At 38.4% G+C, this 12,009-nt stretch overlaps 1 protein-coding gene and 1 long non-coding RNA gene across 2 annotated transcripts; one reads left to right on the forward strand and one right to left on the reverse strand.

The window, feature by feature from the left end:
- The first annotated feature begins 1,103 nt into the window (after positions 1-1,103).
- On the forward strand, positions 1,104-7,619 carry LOC135082314 (vanin-like protein 2). The gene is made up of 10 exons (XM_063977106.1): positions 1,104-1,291; positions 1,993-2,109; positions 2,393-2,515; positions 3,131-3,300; positions 3,721-3,935; positions 4,756-4,842; positions 5,144-5,247; positions 5,501-5,698; positions 6,494-6,615; positions 6,933-7,619. The coding sequence occupies exons 1-10, from the start codon at positions 1,235-1,237 to the stop codon at positions 7,378-7,380; spliced, it is 1,641 nt and encodes a 546-aa protein (XP_063833176.1). The 5' UTR covers positions 1,104-1,234; the 3' UTR covers positions 7,381-7,619.
- LOC135082317 (uncharacterized) lies at positions 7,501-9,766 on the reverse strand. The gene is made up of 3 exons (XR_010259388.1): positions 9,381-9,766; positions 8,724-8,922; positions 7,501-8,091 (listed from the first exon to the last, which is right to left on the reverse strand). It is a non-coding gene; the product is annotated as an uncharacterized LOC135082317 (long non-coding RNA).
- Between the last annotated feature and the right edge of the window lie 2,243 nt (positions 9,767-12,009).

Raw genomic sequence — 12,009 nt, forward strand, 5'->3', positions numbered from 1 at the left:
TGTTTATTTATTCATATTAATTGTGACCTTTTATAAGTAAACTTAAAGTTAATTTGGTTATGAACTTAATAAATAGTAGGTAATATAATTTCGTAAAATAGAAAAAAGTAAAGAATCTGAGTTAACTAAACTATAAAACTTTTTATATGTAGAGCTGTGTGTCAGTATGACTTCACTGCCAGCCAGGGCTTCCCCTCGACTATAAACCACTTTGTTCAGTTGCGAATTGCGAATGTAAAGTTTTTATAAATAACAAAACTAATGCTCGGAAAGATATTTACAGAAAACATTGTGCATGTTATCTGTGATACAATTAAGAGCTTGTACGAATAGAAAGACAGATCCTTATAATGTAGAGCACACAAAATACGTATGCAATTACAGAAAATAAATAAATAAAGTAAATATTCTACCTGCACTGTCAATATGGGCGGGTTAGTAGCCGATTCGCATGAAATTCGTAAAATAACTTAGGGAAGGGTGTTTTAAAGGTCTGTACGAGCACAGATAATATGTACGAGTATTGTTGCAGTGTCACCTGCCCCTACATAATTGAAAAAGCAAATCAAAACATCTCACGTTTTTAAGCGCCAACTCTACATTATCATTACTACGTCGCAAATGTCGCAATGCAGTAAATAAAAACATCTGAAATGTACATGAGAGTAAAAATAAACTCACCTTGCCTAATAACCCAAAACAAAGGCATTAACTACGTTATAAAATAACGATAGATGTGCCTTTTTGCGATTCAATAAGCTTTTAATTATAGGTCCATACCACTCCTTCATCATCATCTCATTTAAAAAAAATTAACCACAAATGTTCAGTTAGGTAAATTAACTATATAACTAGCGTTAGGTACAATAAAAACAATATGTAAACAAGTACATAAATCCACTGCGTGGTGTAGCTTTGAACATACTTAGATGACAAAATTATGATAAATGTTATTTATCTGGCACTGTTTTTCTTTTGTTTCAATTTGTATAGAATTTTATAGACTTTGGACCAAGTTTTCGCGAAACATAAGCGTAATATCTTTACTAAGTATTTGTATGAAATGGATAGTGCGTCCAAACGACAACAACAACATTGATCGATCACTCAGTATCGTCTGAGCATCCGAACGCGATGGTCTAGTCAACTTCTACGCATTTATTTATATTCCTTTGTTTACTTACATAAACATTTACGTTTATTGACTATTTAAAACAAAAACAAGCGTCTTAAAATGAGATATGTGATAGTGTTTTGTGTGTCCCTGTGTTTTGTTTCTGTATCGCATCAGGTGAGTGATAAGGAAAACAGCTGATGCATCAGCATCACCTTAGCATCAGCTAAGGTCGACGAACCTTGCGAATTTGTATCTTAATTTAGCTTAATCAAATGTCAAAAGATTAACCTTTCAAATACTTCCTTTGTTTACGTTTTTGTTACCGATTCCCTAATTAATTAGGTAACCTATAGTAGGTTATGTATAAATGTATTTTATACCGGTGATAGATTAGTACCTAGATAAAGATCACACAACTATTGTGCAAAGAATTAATATTTACTTGGGTACTCAACATTATGATACAAATACCTACACACTGCTTACCTACTTACGTTTTTCCTGTTACTAACCAAGTGACCCTCTGTCTATACATTATTATTATTGCTCTTTGTTTCGCGGTGAAAGGGAATTAGTCTCATTTGAAACCTGCATGTCAGAAATTAAACAACACCTCAGTTAACAGAAATGTAAAATATATTTTGGGATAGTTACTTGCATAATATGAAAACATTTATGTAGTAACATCGTGTCGCGCCTGATCTAATAAAAGAAGCAAAGTTACTTTACGTTTACGAGAAAACATTTTGCTAACTTCGATTAAACCAGTTTGTGTAGTTTACCTTTACTCATTATTATATTATTAAACTTAATTCAAAGAAAATTTATGTTCTTTCATAATTTCATATACAAATAATTTATTGCCTATTCGGCAGAAATCTACGCCTGAAGATGACAGCTATGTGGCGGCCATACTGGAGTACCAGTTCACGAGGAACACCACCCAGAACCTGCACAACTACCTGGACTACATACGGCAGGCTGCAGAAAAAGTAAGTAAATCAACTCTAGCAGCTGCAGGATGTTACCACTGAGGAAATACTGTAAACCTGTGTGTAGTATACCTTTATACTTCCAAAGAGTAAAATACCTTCTTACTCACAAACTTTCTAAATAATACGATAGCTGTGCCCGCGACGTCGGACGCGTGAAAATAGTTTGAATAATATTTCCCGTTTTTGCAACATTTTTCTTTACTGCTCCGCCCCTAATGTGTTGATTAGTAGGATTAGGATGCAGATGACCGGCACTTGAGATAATTTGTTAATTTTCCAGAATGCCGACGTCCTAGTTTTTCCCGAAATGACGCTGACAAGAGGAGACAAAATCAAAGTGCCCATACACGGTCTACTAAAGCAATACCCTATACCAGCGCTCCGGCCAGATTTATACAATGAGGTAATAAAACCTTACAGACCTTACTTCACCATCTTCAGGCTTATGTATTCCTTCCTGCCGCGTTAGTCACTCTTACCACATAACTACACCATTACGACTGGAAATGAAGTCAGATGATGTGTCTGGCCTAACTATATGCCCTCTACCATCGCACTAGGCCATGTGTTTAGGGAAGCACTGCTCTCCCTGCTCAGTCAGGGTGGGGGCTATAACAGGCTACATACCGCAGTGTACACACGCACACGTGTTCTATAGACTTGTAGCGAGCAGGTAGGGCTCAAGCTTTTGGCTGGTTTTAGTGTCACGCGAACTGTCAGTGCGGATCGCTCCGCACAGCCGATCTGTATGAACTGCTAGGGAGCGAGCGGTTCCTCCGGACCGCATTACTCTAAAACGCTCCCTAGAAGTTCATACAGATTGGCCGCGTGACACTAAAATCAGCCATTCTGGTGTAAATATTTCATATTTAAATAGCCATATAACTAGCGCAGCATAGTACGAGTAACTACTACAGGCATTTCTGGTCGCCGCGTCGATCTGATTTGTGCCAAATTCTAATGTTTCCTTCTATACACACACTACAATATTATTAAAAAGTCCTATCGCGACTTTCAGATCCTCGTATCGCTGTCTGCAGCAGCCAGGCAGCACGAGATATACGTTCTGGTCAACTTGCAAGAGGAGATGGACTGCCGCGACGCTCCCGGGGAGTACTGTCCTGAAGAGAAGACGTATGTGTTCAACACTAATGTGGTGTTTGACAGGACCGGAGCCATTATTGACAGGTATATCTATAAGTTATTAAGTTTTAGTAAACCCTAAAATACTCAAACTTATTTGCTTATTCCTTGTAGGATTCAAAATCCAGGGTCAGTTTTACTGGATGTCCGGACGGACCTAATGCAATTTTTTTAACACATTTAATCCATCGATTCTATATTCATAGATTTGAATTCAAGAAATAAAAACAAACTTCAGGGTGTCACTTGCCTCTCCCTCTCTTTTTTCACATGTTACCCTAGACCCCTATCTTTTACTTCATACATTCTTCCACAGCGTTCTCACATACTCTATCAGTTAGTCTATCTGAAAGTGTTAATCTGTAAGACAAAAGAGTGGTAAGTAACACTTTTTAGATCGTCAGAGAGAAGGTCATCTACCAACTTACAAATCTAGTGAACAGAGGAAAAACATCTTTATTACAGATACAGAAAGATCAACTTATTCGGCGAGTACACCCGGCACCCCGCGCTGCGGCCGGAGCTGGGCCTGTTCTCCACAGACTTCGGCGTCACCTTCGGCCACTTCATCTGCTTCGACATCATGTTCCAAGTACCGGCCACGCAGGTGGTCCAGAAACACAACCTCACTGACGTGCTTTACAGCACCATGTGGTTCTCTGAAATGCCGTTTCTGACCGGTAAGCAGACTAACTAACTAACTTTAGGTAACTTTTTATCTAAGACTAGCTGTGCCCGCGACTTCGTTCGCGTGAAAACCCGTTTTTGCATCATTTTTCATTGTTGCTCTGCTCCTATTACTCGTTTCGTGATGGTATATAGCTCGATAAATGAGCTTTCTAACACTGAAATAATTTTTCAAATCGGACCAGTAGTTCCTGAGATTAGCGCGTTCAAGTAAACAAACAAACAAACTCTTCAGCTTTATAATATTAGTATAGATAAACTTTACAAACACTGCAGATTTTGTGCTTCTTGAACACCTATGGTGGCGTGGCATAGTCCATATTTTCACCAGCGTTTCTTAACTTTGTTTGCCCACGGACCCCTTAGGAAATCGAGCACAATTTTAAGAACCCCTTAAAAAAGCAGCAATAAATTTCGATTACGAGACTTGATGGCATTTATTAGATTTCTTACAGCAAAGTGGTATTTAGCTAAAATTGGGATACAAACTTACGAAAGAGCCGATGATTAGTTGCAATGTTTTTCAGAAAACGTAGAAAACCTTTTTCTACTCTTTGAAGTTAATCAATCAGTGTTAATGGAGGCCGCGTACCGGAAAACGCAGCGTGGGACCTCTACCTACAAGGTGGACCGACGACATCGTAAAGATCTAAGCAGGGCGCTGGACGCAGGCCGCTATCAATCGATCAACATGGAAAGCATTGGGGGAGGCCTATGTTTAGCAGTGGACGTCCTAAAGCTGAAATGATGAGTCAGTGTTAAACTGTTGTAGAGTATTTTGAAATTGATATATATATTTATTTATTTTTACAGCTGTCCAAACGCAACAAGAATATGCCTACACAATGAACATCAACCTCATCGGTGCCAATGCCAATAACGTAAAAGTGGCAACTGCAGGTAAGCTCCTAATAAGCATACCTAAGTATTATAGTTTTTCTAAACAGTCAAAGAAAATGTACCTACCACTCGTATTCGATGATGACGACTGATAATCCCGTTAACCCCTCGTGGTAAGCTAATATGCTTGTGTTACGAGTGGGTTCACCACATAGTCGAACGGCGGCGGGGTTCGAACCCGCGTTCCTCTGATCACGAGTCGGGCAGTCCGACCTCTTAACCATTCGGCTATCGGTGGCTTCTTTAGATCTCTGAATCTAAAAGATATCTCTTAATGTGATCTCTCTTGGAATTTTTTCAGGCTCGGGCATTTATTCAGGGAACGCCGGCGCCTTAGTTAGCGTCATGCCGGGTGTTCCATCTTCCCACCTACTTGTGGCCAGGGTGCCTAAAAAGCCAGGACAGGTACCTAAGCTATAAATTATTATTACTCATAAAAAAAACTCATAAAACTCATTTAATTTCAAAAAGTACTTTTACACGTCCCAGTAGGTATTAACCCTACCACTGCTTCGGGACAATAAATGGGCCAGTGCTGAGAAGAAGCAGCGCAAGAAACTCAGTCACTATTTACGTCAGTAATCGTTACGATTTCAGTGACAGTTAAACTTTTCCCCTACCAACTTTTACTGGTGGATAACTTTTTTTTTCTTTACAGGTGACGTACAAATATCATGGTCCAATCTTCGATGACCCAAAGAACAACCAACTGTTTCTGAATAAAGATTTAACGTTGCCAGCTGAAATCTCTCGAGAGTTGACACCTGGTTTCCAAGAATTCACGCTAGCAGACAAAGGGGTGAGCTGCAGGTTCAGGGTTAAGACTAGGGTCAATGCCCCTGAAGGTTCTCAAACGGTGCGTATTAACTATTAATTAAAAGTTTAAGCTCTTTTTAGTTCTATAATGTATAAGCTTGGTTGGATGGTTTCAGTTTTTATCCTACGTATCGGGTCTGAAAGTATTGCTGATGCTTTTTGCCTGTACCTATACAGGGTGGAATTTTTTAATGCCACCTGGAGGGAAAGTACTCTTAATATTGTAGATGGAAAATTTTTCTCAAAGAAAACATTCCTTTATTTTTGAAAAGAAATAGAACTGCAATCAAAGATTTGCAATAATTTGCTTGCCACACCCGGGAATCGAACCAACTAAAATCTGCAAAAATTTACACCCTGTATTTTTATTACATCGATCGTTAGGGTTAAGTATAAGGATGAAATCTCTCTAACAAACTTGATAAATCAAATGAAAGGAAAACCGTGAAATCTTAAATTAGGTACTTTAAATATGTACAGGAAATTGTATGGTATGGTAGAGAATTTTCGAAAAAATTTCGAAAATCTTTGAATGCAGTTTTCTTTCTTTTCAAAAATAAAGGAATGTTTTCTTTCAGTAAAATTTTCTATCTACATTATTATTTAGAGTAACTACCTACTTTCCCTCCAGGTGGCATTAAAAAATTCCACCCTGTATATTGTTTTGCTGTGATTATAATCAACTTCAAAAAGCTTCACTTTTGACGGTGGGTGTAGTAGTTAGAAGACCCACCCAATTCCCAGATTTCGAATAACCTGTAATTTTCGTAAATGGTGAAATTATTGTTTACAAAGAGGTGGCAATCTTTTGAAATGGCTTGCTCATTCATTACAGATTCCGAAGTACCGAGCCTTTGTAAAAGACGGCGCTAACACTTACGCCAAGCGCCATATTGGTGTGGTCTACTGCGCGATCGTAGCCTGCAAGGACGACACCGCTACCAGCTGTCCTTACAAGTAAGTTTCCTGCTTTAGGTAATTCTATTAAGATTAAATTTTTGATAAGTTAGTCTACCTACATTTTAGAGACAGTTAAAACAAAACTCTTAAATCACATTCGGCCTGATCATTACTTTCTATCACGTGAGATGCAGGTGAAAAGCTTCCTCGTTGTGGATAAAAAAAAACTATTATCCATTCAGCAAACTTTGATACCTAATCGATAATGATAAGAAAATTCATAAAAATATTGGACAAAGAAAACGCATATTTAATAACGTCATATAAACAAATCACATCGCCTATCAATTACGTTATATGTACTGTTTCGCCAGGTTCAGCAAGGACGAGATGTTCACAGAGTTTGAAGAGCTAGAGATAAGCATGACGACCTATAGTTACCAACATAACTCCACTTTGGACTGCGACAACGTGGTTTACTACCCAACATCGTTGAGGAACAACAAATTCCCGCTGCAACCACTCAACTATACCTTTACCAAGTCACAAAATGGCGCCGAACGACTTGACGTTTGCTCACAAAATGGCGTCAACACAAATGGCGGGAATTTATACAACGATGTTCTGGAAAACAGCAAACTGGAAGACCTCTCTTACAAATTGAACTCGGCACAAAATGAAATAGTTTCTTTTGGCATTTGGGGCAGGTTGTATAATAGAGACGTAAACCCAGTGGAAAACGTATCAGAGGAAGACGTAAATAATTACATTGAAATTGAAAATGTAATTTTTAATGCAGCAGACAAATACAGTACTGATTAAGATCTCCTTTCTTTACTTATGTAGGTAATAAATTACAGATGTATCCGAACAAATTATCATTACTTCGCTTATTGCTATTATGTTAAGGTCTAGGTAACAGTTAGACCATGCCATGTTCGCATAGTACCCTTATTCAATGACTAATTATCTAGGTGACATTTATTTTAATACTCATTAAACTCATTAAATTACTACAGCATTATTATTTAAGGAATAAAATAAATGGAATATCCAAATTAGGAACCTTTTTCATTTTATGAAGTTTCTACTCGTAACCTCCACTTATGCCTCCACTAAACTCCTTCCTTTAAATACTACAACTACCTACTTTCCAAAATGTAGAGCATCATCTTTCTTTTTTCTATTGGTTCGGGTGTGTAAGAAATACTCGCAGCAACGAATATTACATACATCTCGTCTATGCTCAACATAGTCAGCATCAGTGGAATCGGATTAGAGCTCCTCTCCGCTTAGGTTGAAAAAGGCCATTTATCACGTGCTGCGACCCGCATTAGAAATAAAACTTCACATTGCATGAAAACTATAATTAATTATGTCCCTCGGGGCTGTCATCATAAGCCTGCCTTGTGTGCAGCATATGACTCCTCAGACCCTGGCTGTTGAGTTTCTCCCGCCGCAACGCCTGCGACCGCGCCCGCCGGCGGCCCACCGCAGACCGCAGCTGCCCGCCGCCTCGTCGACGGCCCACACCTTTGAATAAATTATTATTTACCTGGTCACTCAGGGGATCCACCCAAAATCGATAAATGTAGCTGACACACTTGCCAAAATGCTGGATCACTATCCATTTATATTACCCCTTCAAAAAATAATACTTATCCCTTCATTCAGAATCAAATAATCCTGCACACGAGAACTCTGCTCGAAACATCCACAAATTGAAAAACGAAACGTGGAAAATCGTCCAGAGTCCGGTCAAACTCCAGACCCAGCAGAAGGTAAAAAAGCCAGCAATTTAAGAGTGACTGAATTCTCAAGGAAGCATTCAATCAATAATAATAAAACAATTGTGTTATGACTGCCGAATCGATAATAATAATACATAAGTGACTAATTACGTAACGGCTATTGTTTTAATACTCCAGGCCAACACAATATTTACTATTGCATTTCCGTAATAATTGCAATAGTTTTCGACACACGTTTAATATTATGTTAGGTGTATTCAGAATTAGGTGTGTTAGTAATTTATCAAGAAGCTCATTTATAACGTAATGCTTTACCTATCTATACTCGTAGTAGGTACCGCAGTCCGCAACCACCAAATGTTTAAGTAATATTAGTAGGTAAACTTTTTTGGTGCATGTAAAAATAAGACCAACCTCCTTGGAAAAATTTAAAATTATCTTCCCCAACTATCCGTCTCAGCCGGGTGTCATCCTCATCAGGCAGTTCCTTGGACTCGTGGATGACCCGCATCATCTCCTGGTACATGTCCTGGTGGTGCCGGTGGCTGTGGACGTCGTCTAAGGTCCTCTTGCCGCCAGAATTCTGATTTTTTGTAATATCCGCTTTGTTGATCTAAAACGTGAAGTGGGGCATCAGTTTTGGGGTGAAAATGCACTAGATGCAATCTTCAGAGCTTGATTTTTATTGTTTTTTTTTAATTAATTCAGTTTATTTTAGACTATTTGTAGGCATCAAGCCATAGGGTGCCCATGGCTTGAAGCTCGCGATATAAACTAGGAGTTGCATAGGAGATCCTGCCATGGCTAAGTACTTAGGTATTGCAGTACTTAGTAGGAACGAAAACGCGAAATGTGGTAGAGTCAGAACCTACTTACCTACTACGTAGTAAGGGAGGGTACACAAAAAGGGATGTAGGAATTAAAAATGTGTTGCTATGAAACTAAGGCTAAAATACCACTATAAAACACTGAACAGCTAATTTTGCAAAGGGCTAACTAAATAAAGTTACTACTATACTTATAGCAAATATGGTTTAAACTAATTAAGTACAAGTAAGCAAGTGCACATACCACAAAAAGTTAGAAGACATTGAAATTTATGTTCAAGTTAAAATACGTGCAGTGGCTTAAACCGAAGTTACACCATATGGGAAATGAGAACGTCCTGTTGTAGGGCGACGATACCTCTAGCAGAGAGATTATTAACAACACCACTAATAAACGGTATGCCATTACAGCATCACTTCCGTCGATTGTTTCGTACGAGTTGAAGACGCCGCGAACTGGACGCGAATGCGAAGTTTCGGATGATCGGCCGATGACACGTTGAACAATGATGTTGTAGTAAGGAGCACATGCTATTGTTTCGGCTACAAGCAATCGTAAGCACATGAGCACGCTTAGCGGTGTACTATGACTGGATTTGTTATAATAACAAGAGTGACACGCGCTAATCTTAGGGAAAACAATTGTTTTAACGCGGATCAATTAGTTACTTTCAAAATACATATTAGTCATTTTCGCAACTTTTTTGTGTGCCTGGGGCACCAAAAAGTCTCATGAATGGATTGTGAATATACCAAGTTCACTTAAAAGCTATAAGCAGCTCGGAACGTTTATTCCCGATGTCCCCCACTATTTGTCCACCACTGGTGGACATCGAGAAAAAAAGTTGCAATGTCCACCAGTGGGGGACAGCGCTACTGAAGTCTTCCCGTTGGGCCCTACTGGTGGACACTGAGAAGAAATGAGTTGCTCTGTCCTTCAGTGGTGGACATCAAAACCAAAAAAGTTCCGTTGTCCCCCACTATTTGTTTTGTTTTCGTGATTATTAAAAAATATTTTTTTTAATTCGTATCAAATATAATTCTCAGTTTTTTAACATCCCACCTTTCCTATTTATGTAAACTTTTTCAATTTGTCGTGAACTAGATCCTGCAATTTCCGACATTATTACAGATAATAAGTGCAAAATAGTAACATTACCGACACAATAATTTCTGATAACATGAACATTGTGGGTACTTGGAAACTTAAAAATGACAAAACCGTTCCGATTAACGCACACTTCCTAGGGGCGTCAGTATAAATTAAGGATTGTTTTAAACTATAATAAAAATGCTTTAAAATATATGTATTATAATTATTAGTATAAGATTTACTTAAAATGTTTGTATTCATGAACACAAATATAATAGTGGAGGACAACGGAACTTTTTTGGTTTCGATGTCCAGACCACCACTGAGGGACAGAGCAACTCATTTCTTCTCAGTGTCCACCAGTAGGGCCCAACGGGAAGATTTCAGTAGCGCTGTCCCCCACTGGTGGACATTGCAACTTTTTTTCGCGATGTCCACCAGTGGTGGACAAATAGTGGGGGGCATCGGGAATAAACGGCTCGGAAGTGCTGTACCATCATGCTCTTCCAAAGGAAATATTTTTAGGATTCTCTTTTTGAGCCAGAATTTCACCAGAATAAGGTTTTTAAAATTATGGTGCTACAACACTGCAGGCAGAAGCTAACTAAAGAGTCCCCAAAGGAACCATATGGATAATATCATGGATAAATCTAAGCTAGGGCCCCGAGGGCCGAGGGCGTAATTGACCCTACACTCGACACGAAAATCTTTAATTTCAAAACATAACGCAATTTAGACTTGATCATTAAAACGCTTACTTATATGGGAATATAATAAAAGGTGAAAGGTCTCGAGACGACACGATACTAACTCTGGAGCTTTTTTTTTAAATAAATGATCTCATATCGTCTAACGACACCCAATATCGGCATCATTCGTAAATACCTACGTAATGTAAGCAATAACAATATTTCATTTATTTATCACTCCACAATAATGACTCGGAGTAATTATACAAACATACATCAACAACCAGATCATACTGGTTTTCTCAGAGAGAACTTATTTACTTGACATGACAGCATGATAGGGCATTCGCATAATGTTGGCGTGTCTTCCAGGTCAACGTTTGTTAGTAACACCTAAGATGACGTATGTACTTGTAAATAGCTCTATGTAAGTACCAATCTGGGTCTTCATGGTTGACTTTTTACTAGCGGTCAAGCTGTAGGTATATCCTAGGCTATAAAGGAGTCGCAGCATGAATCGAGTCCGTCACTTTTTATTAATAATCTGCAATAGTCTGGGGTGTGACTATACGTAAGCCACCCACAGTCCGATAAGGCTGAATCAGTTCATCTTGGTGTGATGTAATCTTCTAAAGGATGGACTCATCTTTCATAATATTCACTAACATAGATATAGCGTAAACTTTTACTGTGGTTGCTTAGATTATTAATCTAAGTGTGGTTGTAACGGCCATCATACCTACATGACCTACATCATACATGAATAATCCAACTCTCTAAGCATGACTGACTTAACGTATAAGTACGAGTAACCTGCATGTGGTAGGACATTTTAAAAGTGGACTGCTTTCATCATCTAAGCATTACCATCATTGCGTGATTATTACATTGAATACGGGTAGCCTAACACTGAACATACAGTTAACATTAAAATCGTCATTTAAAGCTTTCCATAACTCAGTTGTCGCTATCTATCGCGAACCAACGCAAAAAAATATGATCGTTTTATTTTCAATCAACAACCTAACTTTTCCTAATCCTTTGCAACCTTTTTTTTCCGTTCTCCATTTTTACTTTCCTATACGTTTCCC

This window comes from Ostrinia nubilalis, chromosome 21 (assembly GCF_963855985.1).
Source record: "Ostrinia nubilalis chromosome 21, ilOstNubi1.1, whole genome shotgun sequence".
Classification (NCBI taxonomy): domain Eukaryota; kingdom Metazoa; phylum Arthropoda; class Insecta; order Lepidoptera; family Crambidae; genus Ostrinia; species Ostrinia nubilalis.

Coding starts and splice junctions, on each gene's coding strand:
- LOC135082314 (XM_063977106.1), top strand. CDS start 1,235: ATGAGATATGTGATAGTGTTTTGTGTGTCCCTGTGTTTTGTTTCTGTA. Junction 3,301..3,720: donor ACCGGAGCCATTATTGACAG/GTATATCTATAA, acceptor TCTTTATTACAG/ATACAGAAAGATCAACTTAT. Junction 5,699..6,493: donor CCCCTGAAGGTTCTCAAACG/GTGCGTATTAAC, acceptor CATTCATTACAG/ATTCCGAAGTACCGAGCCTT.